General features: G+C 38.1%; 2 protein-coding genes across 2 annotated transcripts; both read left to right on the top strand.

The window, feature by feature from the left end:
* Nucleotides 1–761: 761 nt before the first annotated feature.
* On the top strand, nt 762–2,202 carry LOC111411163. The gene is made up of 3 exons (XM_023041720.1): nt 762–1,098; nt 1,305–1,816; nt 2,091–2,202. Exons 2-3 carry the CDS (start codon nt 1,344–1,346, stop codon nt 2,200–2,202), a joined length of 585 nt encoding a protein of 194 aa, XP_022897488.1. The 5' UTR covers nt 762–1,098; nt 1,305–1,343.
* LOC111409994 (mediator of RNA polymerase II transcription subunit 12-like) lies at nt 1,851–14,610 on the top strand. The gene is made up of 12 exons (XM_023040139.1): nt 1,851–2,549; nt 4,035–4,094; nt 4,283–4,388; nt 4,500–4,568; nt 4,698–4,751; nt 4,936–5,043; nt 5,994–6,143; nt 6,235–6,567; nt 6,695–8,949; nt 10,047–12,650; nt 13,233–13,545; nt 13,691–14,610. The coding sequence occupies exons 1-12, from the start codon at nt 2,416–2,418 to the stop codon at nt 14,138–14,140; spliced, it is 6,636 nt and encodes a 2,211-aa protein (XP_022895907.1). The 5' UTR covers nt 1,851–2,415; the 3' UTR covers nt 14,141–14,610.
* Nucleotides 14,611–14,980: the final 370 nt, after the last annotated feature.

Here is a 14,980-nt window from a genome sequence, read left to right as displayed (position 1 = left end):
CATAGATTCTTGATAGATTGAAGAAGATAATCTCTTTCTTACTTTAACAAAGAGAGAATTTTCTTTACTTAAGATCTTTATTCTTAATTCTAAGAAAAGATACAGTGAGGGCAAGAAACTGAAGTAACATAATTCCCATTGAGGCAAAAGACCGTTTGAGGGAGCAGTTTGCAGATTCAGAGCCTGAAGGTCACTCGGTTCTAAGAATACAGATTTAAGATCAAAAGTAAGGTAAAATTATTGTCTTTGTTAAATTTAGAAAGAATTCTTCTAATATCTTGAAAGAATTGTAGGGATTATTATTGTTCATGTTTGCAAAAAACTTATCTAAATATGTTATTATTCATAAAGTTTGCAAGGAATTATTTGAATAATGCCAGGTTATACAATTAAAGGATTAGATAATCTGTTAGATAGATTAATGGAAAAAATAGAAAATATTTATTCTCAATTAGAGATTATGGATATTTTATCGAAGGAATTTGATAATCTTAGTAAATTACATGACAATTATATTACAGATTATGCTAATTTATTAGATCAAAGGATGAAATTATATATTAAAACTCGAAATGAGAGAAATAGAGGAATTTAAAACTATCCCAATAAATTAAGAATATCTTATGCAATATATGATAAATTATTTCATTAAGGATATAATAGACATTTTATCAAAAATAAATAGTAGCAGGTCATTTATAATAATGCCCCGAAAAATTGGCCACACAGAACCAAGTATAGATTGGATAGTACGTTGATATTTCCCCTTCAATAAAGACCTGCAGATCCAGCCAGCCATCAATGTCCATTTCAATGGCCGCAGACTTCCAACAGAGTCTAAACACAAACTTTACCATCTATAATTCTTTGCTTAAATTAACATTTTTTACCATCTATAAGTAATCGTTGATCCAAGTTTTATCTAGATTTTAGATTTTATTCCCCCAGTTCATTACTTTCTCTTCTTTAGGTCTACCCCCAATCCCACGCTTCACTCTCTTTCTCATCTCTTTTAGCTCAGATCCCTCTAGTTTATTTAAAACCCATTTTGTTTCTACAAGAATTTATATAATTGTAGAAGATCCTACGTTGTTACAGGTCAGATTCTTGAATTAAAACTCATTCATTTGAAATGCTTATATATATATTCGAATCAGTTTCGTATTGATCATGAATCAGATTAGATCTCTGCTTATTTCGTCCAAATTCTTGCACATAATTTGCTACATTTTTTAGCAAATAGTTTAAACGAAAGTTCAGATCATTGTGATTTTGATAACCCATTTATGTACTCTTCAATGAAGCGCGCTCTGCGCCCACTATACAGCATCCTGCTACTCATAATGGTGGCAACTACTCTCACCGTCCGGGTTATACTCCATTATGGGTCTATCCAGCTGAAATATGACGCCCCACTTTTTAAAAGCCCGGAAAAGCCAGTGTTTAACGCGACTCTTTTGAAATATGCTTCGATTGATATTGGTGAATCACAGTTGAAGCAAGAGATTGAGGAGTTATTAGAGGGGAATTTTCGAAGGCGTGGTCGCCAGAGATCCTTTTTGTCATCTAAGAAGTATAATATTGATGTGAGAATGAAGCCAGCTAGAGGCATTTCCGTACAGCTCCGGTCGCCAGAGTTTTATCGCCTGTGGTTGACTTTTAGGAGGTATTTGAGTGATTGGTCCCGAAATAGAAGGTTTCAGTTAGATGCATTGTTGGAGTTGGTGAATGGAGTTAAGGTTCCGCTTGATAAATACAATGGAAATAAGGTGTTGGGGAAGAAATACATCCCCCCCCCCCCCCCCCCCCTTCTTTTGTTTGAATTTGTTTCCAATTGAAGCTTAATTTTTGAGAATGCAGTAATTTGACTTTTATTATTATTATTATTATTATTTTTTTGTGCTGCTTGAATTTGTTGCCAATTTAAGTTTAATTCTCAATGAGTGTATGGTAGTGGCAACATGAAGTCTATAGCATTAATAAATAATCATCACATGCCAGTTCACTGTTCTTCAGTCTAAATGTCCATCTCTACAGTATACTATTATTTTGAAATCTATACATGATTATTGTGTCAAATTCGGTTGTAGAAACATGAGCTTTCTTAAGTTTTTTGTCATGCTTGGGATGCTAGCACCGACTTTTATAAGTGAACAGTATTTTTTACATCCACTATATGATATGATTTATGAGTACTTGTGACGAAGAATTTATATAGTTTAAACATGGTCTATGATTGTGATGCCTCATGGGCAGTTTTCTTATTACTGTTAGATATGCTAAATTCTATCACCATTTGCTGCCGGTTGCTTTAGGTTGTGGCAATTTCCAACAAAACTATCACCACAGATTGACTTGCATTTATTTTATTGTGGATCGATGCTGGAGGCAGCATGCAGGTAATAGTTCGGAGAGATGCAAAGGTATCATGCTGGTGGCTGCAATAGTGCAGTTAATAACGGTTCAATTGGTGGGATACCTGCAAGGGATACATCCCGGGCTGAGTCATCTGCTGTTCTGCCACCACCCAACTTCTCTCTAAACTCGAGGTAGCGAGTCTAATACTCTTCATACACCACGGTTCTTTTTACATGCATGTGCAAGTGCTGTTGTGTTTGTAGTGGGTTCACAATGTGCCACATTGGTTGAACAATTGTCACTTTGTTTGGTTTGGCCACGGAGTTTTAAGAGTTATATTTATCTCGCCAAGATTTCTTCATTGTGTTATGATATGTCTATTTGAGTATTAAAATAGTGCTAGTACTTAAATTCAAGCTACCCTTGGTTTAAATTCAGATTTTTAGTAGATTTTGATAAAATTTGATGAAATGCTTGGTTAAAAAGTTGTGGATCCCATAAAATGTGTGGTTAAAATTTATAGTTGACTTTGACTTAGATTTTAATAAACTTTTTAGCGGAATCAAGCAGGGGCTTAGTTTGTTTTTATTCTTAAGCATTTCCTTTGTCTTCATATTAAAAACTCTCTCTTTTTTCCTCAAAAGCAATTTTACCACGAGAAAGGCAAAGCCTTATCAGGATGAGATTCATGTGGCTTATAACCATATTTGGAGAATATGAAATCAGACTTGGAAACCTTTAAACAAGAGTGCTTAAATTTCAAGGTCTCAGGACGTTGCCGCTTATTAAATTTGATGTTGAAGTGGGTAATGCAAAGTGACCACAAAAAGTAGAAAAGAAAATCAGGACTTTGAATTGTCGTTTGCGTTGCGATATCTCATGACCATTGACCTTACTTGCGGGTGTCTGAAACGTTCTTTTCGTTCAGTTATAGGTGATATTCATTCCCTCTGTTGTGTGTGTCTGTCACTCTCACTTATATCCAAACTGACATGAGAACGTGTATATGATCAACACAGCCACACCAAAATCTCCAAGTGCCTCCTATTCTCCTGATACCTTAACCACCATCATGACACCCCTAGCTGCCAGCAAGATTTTCCAAACCCATCGACGACTCATATTCAAAGATCACTACCTTAACTTGAATGTAGTTATTAATTTGCCTTAGTGCAATGAACTTGTAGGATACCTTTGTGTCCAAAATATTTGTGGACGATGTTAATTTACTACATTCTTGTTATAAGTTAGGAAACTAGTTAAGTATTATTACTTTTTACAGCAATGATTTACAGAATAAATTCATTTATATTTCTAATAATTAAGGTTGACAATTGGAATACCTTTCGCTGTGGATGTTGTTTTTCTGAATTATGATAATAATGATATACATAAACTGTAATATTGAATGGCTCTATTTGCAATATTTTGTGCATACTCGTGCACTTTTTTTTTTGGTCATTACAAGGATATTTTTGTTTATTCTGAAATATGTCTGATACCTTTCACTATTTCTCAGCTTCTGTCTCATTCCTCCTCTTCTCATTCTCCCCTCCCCCTTCTCCCTTGTGCCTATTGGTTTCTCCCCCCTTTCCCACTAAGTACTAGGTGTAAAGTCATAACTAGACTGTTTTCGTTATTTCACCGTTAAGCAGTGTGTTAACTCATTCTTGCAGGCGGTCAACACAACTGACAACATATAAGTTGAGGTGTGATAGAGAATCGTTGAATTCCCGGTAATTGATGTTAACCTATAGTTTTTATATTTTATTGACAAATTGCTGTGTTTCTTTTGCATACTCGTTTGGGACAAAAATTTAAAAGCCTAAATTCTTGGTGATTTATTTTCCCAACCCTTAAATTGGTTTCATTTGATCGTAATATTGCTTTTATGCCACCTTTAATTGGTATTACTCATTTACAGACTTGGGCCACCTGACCTTCACGCACAGACTTCTAATTGTCCTGAAGAGACACTTACCAGGGAATATGTGCAATCTGGTTACAGGGAGACGGTTGAAGGACTTGAGGTAGTCTAATAGGAATCTTATCAATTTTTGTGTAATATATATATTTTTTAATTTCATTTTTAATACTTCTAGTTATAAAATATTTCCTTTCCATCTTGGTCTTAAAATCAGGAAGCTAGAGAGATTTCATTATCTCAAGTTCAGGCTTTCACAAAACCTATCATTGTCAATTGCAAAGAGGTATGTGATAAGTACGAAATGGATGGGATTTTATCTTTTTTGTCTTAAGTTGCAATGACTTGTAAGTTGACTTTAGCTTGTGGAAAATATGCCCCATTATATGGCTGTTAACTCAAATCACTTTTCCAGGCAATTAAAAAACGTCACAGAGCCATAAACGAGTCTCGTGCTCAAAAGCGCAAGGTGTTTCATTTCTTCCACTCTCCATTTCATATGAGGAAAATCATTTATGTTTCTTACATCTTATTTTCCAGAATTGTAAATGGAGCGGTTTTTCCTACAACCCAACATGCATTTATTTTCATCTTCATATTGCTAAACCAGCTTGATAGAAATTGAGTTTGAATGAATATTATTAATGTGGCAGGCTGGTCAAGTTTATGGAGTTCCCCTTTCTGATACACTGTTAACCGAGCCTGGCATCTTCCCTGAACAAAGACCTTGCGGGGAAGACTCCAGAAAGAAATGGCTTGAGGTTTGTTTTCTTATTCTTATTTATTTATTTATTTTTTAAGCTTAGTGAATTTGCTGTAAGACTTGGCATTATTCGTTTATTAAATGATCAAGCATGTTCCACTTATTTGTTACACGTTTGTGAATGTACAATTTAATTTAACAAGGAACATTCATTTAATATGTTGGAGACTTCTGTTTCTTTGGGTTTTCTAATTTTAATGCGAACTGAAGGAGACATGCTATCATTGATCAGACGTGGAATATTTATTTTATTTTATATTTTGTTTGATTTATATTGGCTGCCGTAGATTTTTCATTAAAACCAAGTACCTGGTGGACTTACGATTCCACGAAATGAGCTAAAAATTCTCGCTAATTATTGGAAGGAGTATCAAAATGTAATTCACAGCTTGACATTAATATGCAAAACACGTGGATCGTGGCATTTGATGTTTCAGTATGGTCAGATTATGGAATGTGCCAGCACAGTGAGAAGAATGTGCCAGCACAATGAGAAAACCTCGTGTTGGAGAGATTGGAGAGCGATTCTTAGATGCAGGAAAAGTCGCTGAAGACAACCCGATGGACATGGCTACTTGGGGATATAGTTAGAAGTTTTAATGGGTGACTGTTCTTTATGTTTGTGGGTTAAGACAGTTTCCCTAATTGAACCAGGAAAGAGGCGTGCCGAGCAACCTGATGGACATCTCTCCCTGAATTTTCTTAAAAGAATAAGATAAAAATGACAAATCCTTTCCATATCAGTTTGCGGGATACTCTGATTTTCTGGTACGCAAACCTCATTTGATGTGTTACCCATGGGTTGATGTGAACTTAGATCTTAGAAGTACTTAATACCTGTCCCATCCCCAAATGGGGAATAGAAATTTGACATGTATGGAGATACTTTTATATATATTTCTTTTCCCCTGTATCAGATTATTATGTCATATTTGTGCTTCTATTCAGGGTTTATCACAACAACATAAAAGATTACGTTCATTGGCCGACCATGCTCCTCACGGTTACCGGAGGAAATCTCTTTTCGAAGTTCTAATCAGAAACAATGTTCCGTTATTGAGAGCAACGTGGTTTATCAAAGTAACCTATCTTAATCAGGTATAGATCTGTTTTCAAGAAAACAACTACAATGCTTTTCTCAACTGTTGGGCATTCTCAATATATAGCGGATTATGGTTTAATCGTGCAGGTTCGCCCAGGCTCATCCAGACACGACAAAACTCAGTTTTCGCGGTCAGAGCTGTGGACAAAAGATATTATTGATTACTTGCAGTATCTCTTGGATGAATTTGTTGCAAGAAACAATTCTCGTTCAAGTTTTCTTCCTTATGACCGGTCATCACAAATGGTTTATGCTGGTTCAATGCTGCAAAAAGGTGATCAATTTTCAGCTGTCACTGATGGCAAGGAACCTTCTCCGTACTTCAAATGGTGTTATGTGGTGCGGATTATTCAGTGGCAACATGCTGAAGGACTGCTTACTCCTCCTCTTGTTATTGATTGGTTTCTTAATCAACTGCAGGTATTGCTGCTGTATTCCTTTCCTGTATTTCGATTTCTTAGATATAACAGAAACATTGTTACCTAGAATTTGTTTCCATACGACATATTTTTTCTTTTGGGTTTTAACATTTGAAATCACGTTCCAGGAAAAGGAATTGCTCAGTGTTCTGCAGTTGCTATTGCCCATCATATATGGTTTTATAGAAACTGTTGTATTATCTCAGACCTATGTGCGCACTCTGGTGGGAATAGCTGTTCGTTCCATCAGAGAATCTTCTCCTGGTGGTGCCGATCTTGTTGATAATTCTCGCTGGGCTTATACCACTACTGCTCTTGTTGAGATGCTTCGATATTTAATTCAGGCTGTACCTGATACTTTTGTTGCTTTAGATTGTTTTCCTTTGCCAAAATGTGTGGTGACTCATTTGGTAAACGATGTGAGTTCCTTTTCAAAAATATCTGAGGATGCAAGGAAGAAGGGTGGTCCATTAGAAGTTACTGGTATGCTTAGGGATAGAGTACATGAAATTCAAACTGAGTCGTTAGCCATTGATCGTGCTGTTTTGTCGATCCAAAAACGTGCCGAGACTCTTGCAAGAGCAGCCAAACCCAATCAACCCGGTCATAATGTAGCTAAAGCCTCTCAGGTATTGGATAAAGTTCTTGTGCATGGAGATATTAGAGTTGCTTACCAGTTACTCTATGAATACCTTTGGGATGGAGCTGTTGCTGAATGTTGGATTGCTGAATTGAGCCCTGGTTTACGCTCATCTCTTAAGCATATTGGCAGAGTGACTGCATCATTAATTTGCTCCACTTTTTTCATTTGTGAGTGGGCGGCTTGTGATTTTAGAGATTTCCGTACTGTGCGTCCGCATGGCGTGCAGTTTACTGGTAGAAAAGACTTTTCTCAGATATACATAGCAATACGGCTTATAAAACAGAAGATGAGCGATATGCAAAATTTTAGTAGTTTGGATGGGGAACATAAAGATTCTTCAGATACTTGTGAAAGCCCAAGCCCGTTGCATGATATTATTGTGTGCTGGATTGATCAACATGAAGTGCATAATGGAGAAGGTTTCAAGCGCCTTCAGCTTCTAGTGAGAGAATTTGTACGAGCTGGCATTTTTCATCCCCAGGTGTATGTGAGACAACTGATAGTTAGTGGGATCATGGATGGGCATGGGTCTGTGGTTGACCTGGAGAAGTGGAAGAGGCACCACAGAATCTTGAAGCAGTTGCCTGGTCCATACATTTTCAATCTTATGGAAGAAGCACTAATTATTGAACCATCAGTAGTTACAGAGGTGATAAATGTTTACTCAAATGAACGTCGGTTAGTGCTTCGTGGTCTCCTGGATTCCAGAAGTTCTGGTAGAAAAAGTTCAAATCAGAAAGTAAAGAGTCTTCTTCATTCTGGAGGTGCAAGTTCGGATCGGTCGTCTTTTCACTCAACATCCAATTTAATGTCCAAACACGTTGATGCTGATATTGAGATCAAAGAAGTAAAGGCTTCAATAACTGTCCTGCTGCAATTTCCTAGTTATATATTGCCAGTGGATACTGGATTTGATGAGTCGCAAGGGAGTGCTAAGAGGTCTAGTGGGGCTAATGACTGGGCAGATTTAAGTGAAGAAACTCCTGGATGTGAAGAATGCAGAAGATTGAAGAGACAAAGATTAAGTGAAGAACGGAGCTTAGACCTGAAGCTAATTCCAACAGATGAAGAAGAAACATGGTGGTTAAGAAAGGGGATGAAATCCATGGAATCTTTTAAGGGAGATCCACCTCCTAAGCCAGCCAAGCAGGGGGCAAGGGTTAGGCAAAAAACTGTCCGAAAGACTCAAAGCCTTGCACAATTAGCTGCTGCCAGGATTGAGGGTAGCCAGGGAGCATCGACAAGCCATGTATGTGAAAGTAAGATAGGATGCCCACATCATAGAACGGGGTTCGAAGATGCTAATAAACCAATGGATGGGATCAGAACTTCACATTCCGGAAATATTACTTCAGTTGGAAAACTTATAAAGAAGATGCAGAATGATGAGAAGAGGATAGTAACTTTATGGTTGATATCTGTTGTAAAGCAGCTTGTTGAAGAGGCTGAAAAGACTACAGCCAAGGTTGGCCAATATGGTAGGCCTTTCCCAGCTGTTGATGATCAGAGCTCTGTTCCTTGGAAGCTTGGTGAAGATGAACTGTCATCAATTTTGTATTTGATGGATGTTTGTAATGAATTGATTCCAGCAATCAAATTTCTTCTCTGGTTGTTGCCAAAGGTCCCTAGCAGCCCTCGTTTTAGCTTCCATGGTGGTAGGAATACTCTGATTCTTCCCAGGAATGCAGAGAACCATTCGTGCGAAGTAGAGGAGGCATTTCTTTTATCATCTATCCGAAGGTCCATCCTCAGTCCGCATCTTCTTTGATTGTTGCTCGTCTCGTTTGCATCTATTGAGTGAATTGCATACCCTTTCTTTGTGTTCTTCAAAATTTTTTCTTTCAATATTTGAGTCATAATTAATCAACTTTTTAGATGATAAACTGGAGTTGCCTGAAAAGACCACCGATCAATTAAACTCTCCAAGCCCAAAATGAATCTGGTTCTAAGTATTTAAACAACTCTTTAAGGTCAATTTTTTGGGCTGTTTTCTTTGTCAAAGGTGGCCGAGTTTTGAGTGCACATTTTTCTCTAATCTTTAATAACACCTGGCTTTGCCTATATGCTTTTTAGTCTACCATTCACCTTAACTACTATTAAAGTAATTTTAGACTGATTTGTTATCTTAGGATTTTACTCATTGGCTGAATGATCTTTAAGGATGTTAACATAATTCAAGGGAAAGTATTTAAAGATTTTGACCTGAAGTTAAGTGTTTTGTATGGAGAGGAAGAGAAGAGAAAAGGAAGTGGAGAAAGTGGATAACAAATTTTTATTCCTGGTTTGAATTGCATAGGAAGTAGATGAAAATAATGAGAGATCTTTCCTTCTAATTTCTTGACTTCCAATTAATAGATTTGTAAGCCCATGTCACTTTCTATAATCTTCTCCACTCCCTCTCTGAACCAAACATAATTTCAAAGCAGAGGGGGATTCTCGAACTTCATTTTCATTTCTGGCATTGGGATAGGAAGGAGCAGTTTTCTAGTAGATGTATAAAGATAGTGCTGGGCTCCTACTTTGCTAGACTTGGTTGGATGTTGTGTCACTCTTGTATCATCTGTTGTAAGGATATATTCAGCTAGAAATATTCGGTAGCATTTCTTTGAGAACACATGCTGTCATTTTGTTCTTTCCGAGGGATAGTACTGAGTCACCATGATTGCAGTTCTTTTCTGGGTCAAGCCAATAATGATGAACAGTGCTTTTACAGTCTACAAGAGTTTTCAAGACATCAACTAATCACTAATCAGATTTGCCTGCTCTTTTAATTACAAGTACAGTTAACGAGTCATCATACATCATGTTGTTACTCATCTATTTATTGCTTTGGTCAGGTATGAAAATATAATTGTTGCAGCTGATCTTATTCCTGAAACCCTGTCTGCCTCAATGCATCGGACAGTCAGTGTCATGGCATCTAATGGCAGGGTTTCTAGTTTACCAGCCTTAGTTTATGCTCGTTACCTCTTGAAGAAGTATAGCAACGTGGCTAGTGTTATTGAATGGGAAAAGACTTTCAAGTCTACTTGTGATAAGAGACTTAGTTCTGAACTTGAATCTGGCAGATCTGTAGAAGGGGATTACGGTTTTCCCCTTGGAGCCCCAGCTGGGGTGGAGGATCTTGATGATTACTTCCGTCAAAAGATAAATGGAGTTAGAGTATCTAGAGTTGGTTTGAGCATGAAAGATATAGTGCAAAGACATGTTGATGAAGCTTTCAATTATTTTCATAGCAAAGACAAAAAGCTTTTTGGGCCAGGAAATAATAAAAATCCTAGCTTGGAAAAGCGCGATGATGGCTATCAGTTAGCTCAAAAAATAGTAATTGGATTGATGGAATGCATGAGACAAACAGGCGGTGCTGCTCAGGAAGGTGATCCTTCTTTGGTGTCTTCTGCTATTGCTGCAATTATTAATAATCTTGGATTTGTTTTAGCAAAAAATCCTGATTTCACCACAGGCAACCAGTTAAATAGACCATCCCCTTCTGGCTCATTGCAATTTGCTCGACGCTTTTTACGCGTTCATATCAATTGCCTATGCATATTAAAGGAAGCACTTGGAGAGCGTCATAGCCGTGTCTTTGAGGTCGCTCTTGCAAAGGAAGCTTCTTCTGCTCTTATGCAAGTTTCTGCCCCAGGAAAGGCTCCACGTAGTCAGTTTCACATGTCTACTGATTCTCATGATTCTAATGCAAATTTACAGAATGATATTGTAAACCATTCCACCAAACCAGTTACTTTAAGGCCTGCAAAAATAACAGCAGCTGTTGCTGCACTTGTGATCGGAGCAATTCTTCAGGGGGTTGCTAGCCTGGAGAGAATGGTCACTCTTTTTAAATTGAAGGAAGGGCTTGATCTAATTCAGTTCGCAAGGAGTTTGAAATCTGCTGCAAATGGAAATGCACGTTCAATGGGGGTTTTAAAGGTGGATAATTTAATTGAAGTTTCTGTGATCTGGTTTAGGGTGCTTGTGGGGAATTGCAGCACAATATCCGATGGATTTATTGTGGATCTCCTAGGTGAAGCTTCAATTGTAGCTCTATATAGAATGCAGCGGTCACTATCTTTGAATTTGGTCTTTCCGCCTGCTTATTCCATATTTGCATTTGTGATATGGAGGCCCTTCATTCTTAATGCTAGCAGTGGACAACGTGAAGATATCCATCAATTGTATCAATCCATGGCATTAGGCATTGGTGATGCCATAAAGCACCTGCCTTTTCGTGAAATATGTTTTAGGGATACTCGAGGCTTTTATGATCTTGTAGCCGCAGATATTCTTGATTATGAGTTTGCCTCTATAGTAGAATCTGCCACTTCAAACACTAATTTGAAAGCCTCGGCATTTGTCCCTCTTCGTGCTAGACTATTTCTAGATGCTCTCGTTGATTGTAGAATGCCACAGCCGATGTTCAAGCAGAACGATGGGAATTGGACGTTTGGTCTAGGCGAGTCAAAAACCCAACGAGCACAGAATGTGAAAAAGCTTCTTGATAAGCTTGTACATGTTCTAGATACGTTGCAACCTGCTAGATTTCATTGGCAGTGGGTTGAGCTTAGGCTTATCCTAAATGAACAGGCTATCATTGAAAAGATGGAGAACCCTGATACCTCCTTAATTGAGGCTATAAGATCTCTCTCGCCAAATCCTGATAACATTTCTGAGAATGAAAGCAACTTCATTCTGATTATTCTCACCAGGTTATTAGTCAGGCCTGATGCTGCTCCTTTGTTCTCTGAGGCTGTACATCTCTTGGGGAGGTCTCTCGAGGATTCAATGCTGTTACAAGCAAAATGGTTGCTCAGAGGCCAAGACGTACTTTATGGAAGGAAATCCGTTAGGCAGAAGATTATGAATATTGCTGAGCCAAAAAAGCTGTGTCTGAAGGCCCAACACTGGAAGCCATGGGGTTGGTGTCCTTCCAGTATCAATCCATTTGCAAACAAGGATGATAAATTGAAATCTGAAGCAGCTGCCCTTGAAGAAGGCGAGGTAGTTGATGAAGGAAGTGACTTTGACAATTCTCAGAAGGGATCTGGTCAAGTTATGGACGTTGAGGGCTTCATTGTTAGTCAGCAACATGTGACTGAGAGAGCTCTTATTGAACTAGTTCTTCCGTGCGTGGAACGATGTTCTGATGAATCACGAAGTAATTTCGCAAGTGAAATGATCAAGCAGGTAAGTAATATTGAGCAGCAGATAAATGCAATTACTCGTGGAGCTGGTAAGCCATCTGAAGCACCTGCTTCTGGGATTGGAAGTCCTGCCAATAGAAGTAACAGTCGCAAGGGTGGGATAGGTAGCAGTCCTGGATTACCCAAACAATCAACTGTATCGACTGATACTGTGCCACCTTCTCCTGCAGCATTACGAGCCTCCATCACTTTGCGATTGCAGTTCCTACTGAGATTACTCCCTATTATTTGTGCAGACAGGTATTTTACTTTCAACTTTACATCTGTCCGCTTATATGTTTTTTCCCTTTCGGAGAATGTTGATATTAATGTCTTGAAGTGATCTTAATTTTTCTCTGAATCCTTACTGATCCATCCTCCCTTTATAATGTAATTTCTCCGAAGAAGAATGATATGTAGATAATTTATAGTCATCTCTGATCTCGGTTTGAGTCTCTTTGTTCACCCCGAGCTTTCCTTATATGGGATGGATATCCCTTGAATTCTCAAGTACTCCCTCCTATTGAGATCTGTTGGCAGTAATGATATGAATGAAATCTTCTATTATAGTTTCTATGAAATGAATATAATCTGATCTTTTAGAACTAAGCGTATGGTTGCAAGTATTGAAGTTTGCAGCTTGGGGTCTCAGCAGGTTTTGCACATAAACTATATCATGATTTACCGTTTTAAATTTTCCAGCTTTATTGTAGATCTAAAGTGTGCTTGATAGTATTTCTTAGTCCCTGTGGATTTTTCGTAGTAGAGTTCGAGAAATGTAGCGATTATATTGCCTAATGGCTTGTAATTATATTATGAAGTCTTCCATTTCATACTTTCCAGGGAGACTTCAGGCCGTAATATGAGACATACTCTTGCTTCGGTGATATTTCGCCTCCTTGGAAGCACTGTTGTGCATGAAGATGCCAATCACGTTTTTAATTCTACATTGACTCCATCGAAGAGAGAGGTGGAGTCTTTCATGGGGACTTCTACAGCTTCTGAACTTCCTTCCTTGGGAAGTCTTTTTGATAGTCTATTATCGGTTTTCCAAGCACTGCTGAGCAACTTTCAGCCAAGCTGGCTAAAGCTGAAAATCGATTCCAAATCCAAAGAATATGCTGTTTTCGATCATGAAGTAGCAGAAAGCTTTCAGGTCTGACATTGCCAAATCTTCAAATTGGTTTTGAGTGGGTTGGAAAATAATGCGGTAGAAGTCTACTGCTGTCTTTCCTGCTCATTTCCTTTATAAATGTAAAAGTTATGTCACAGCATGTCTGACTCATAATTTATTTGTGCAGAATGAGTTGAACAGTATGGAATTGCCCGAGACAATTCGGCGGCGCATCCAAACGGCGATGCCAATTCTTTTTCCCTCTCCCCGGTTGATGATTTCTTGCCAGCCTCCATCAGTATCACCTCCTGACCTTGCTTCCCTTCAGCCCGTCAATCCAATAAATGCATTAAACCCTATCAATTCGAATCTCCCTCCGAGGAGTCCACCTTTACCTGTACGCACAGGCTCAAATGTGAAAACCAAGGCACTCCCCTTGCAGCATGAAATCGATATGGAGATAGATCCATGGACCCTTCTGGAGGATGGAGCTGGGTCAGGTCAGCCTTCAGTTAACTCTGCCCTTGTTGGCAGCAGCGATCATTCTAATCTGAAGGCGTCCAGCTGGCTCAAGGGAGCCGTAAGAGTTAGGAGGACAGACCTTATGTACATTGGTGCAATAGACGAGGAAAATTGATTTATTACAAAACTTCATTTTTGAATTAATTTTGAGGAAGAGTTAAGACCCGCTGCAGAAATATTCAGCTGCTGGGCATGTGGCAGCAAAGGATAATACTGCAAGGTTCATTTTTTATGCGGGGCCATGTGGTGTTGACGGACGGAGAATAGTGTTTTCTTGGCTGCCTGTGCTATATGGGATCTCCGGGCTTGCTCTTTCCTAACCGTTGATTAATCCCAATTTCTGGACTGTGTAATTGGTGGGCGCGGTCAGAAGTTGTTGTATATATAGAAAAGTGTTTCCCTTCCACTGAGCTGAGTAGAATATCCAAGGAATGGGTTGTAGCTTTGTTTTTATTTTTTCATGTTCAGCAATGTTTTATTACATTATATCTTTAGAAACTGGAGTATTAGTTGTATCTCAAGTGTGAACTGTAGCCTTTTAGATTTTGACAGCTTTTGATAAAAAATTTAGCCGATTTTGATTAACGTTGATGAAATGAGTGGTTGAAAAGTTGACAAAAGTTATGGGTTAGGAAATTTGTATTTAAAATTAATTGATGACTTTGATTTTAATTTTTTAACGAGTTTTAAAGCTATTTCGTAGAGTGAAGAGGCACTCAATTTATACGCTCGCATATTGCAATGTTTTAAGAATGATGCGGAATTCCTCGTTGAAATAAGATCCATGTACCACCCAGCGTCAAAAGGTCAAAAATTTGTGGATTCTAGAAGAAAATGAATCTATTATATTTATTGCGAGATGAATTAATTTCAAAACCTGAAATTGAAATTTCGGACATCAAATATTTTCTAGCATCGGTCTAATTTTGCCTATTGAGTAAGCCGATTATGATTA

The sequence above is a fragment of the Olea europaea genome, chromosome 15 (assembly GCF_002742605.1).
Source record: "Olea europaea var. sylvestris chromosome 15, O_europaea_v1, whole genome shotgun sequence".
NCBI classification, from domain to species: domain Eukaryota; kingdom Viridiplantae; phylum Streptophyta; class Magnoliopsida; order Lamiales; family Oleaceae; genus Olea; species Olea europaea.
This window is presented reverse-complemented; position numbering and strand designations above follow the sequence as displayed.

What these genes read in the sequence shown, in the direction of transcription:
- LOC111411163 (XM_023041720.1), top strand. Translation starts at nt 1,344, where the DNA reads ATGGTGGCAACTACTCTCACCGTCCGGGTTATACTCCATTATGGGTCT. An exon ending in CCCCCCCCCCCCCTTCTTTT is followed by an intron (nt 1,817 to 2,090) that starts GTTTGAATTTGT and finishes ATTCGGTTGTAG; the next exon opens with AAACATGAGCTTTCTTAAGT.
- LOC111409994 (XM_023040139.1), top strand. Translation starts at nt 2,416, where the DNA reads ATGCAAAGGTATCATGCTGGTGGCTGCAATAGTGCAGTTAATAACGGT. An exon ending in AACTTCTCTCTAAACTCGAG is followed by an intron (nt 2,550 to 4,034) that starts GTAGCGAGTCTA and finishes TCATTCTTGCAG; the next exon opens with GCGGTCAACACAACTGACAA. An exon ending in AAGTAGCAGAAAGCTTTCAG is followed by an intron (nt 13,546 to 13,690) that starts GTCTGACATTGC and finishes TTATTTGTGCAG; the next exon opens with AATGAGTTGAACAGTATGGA.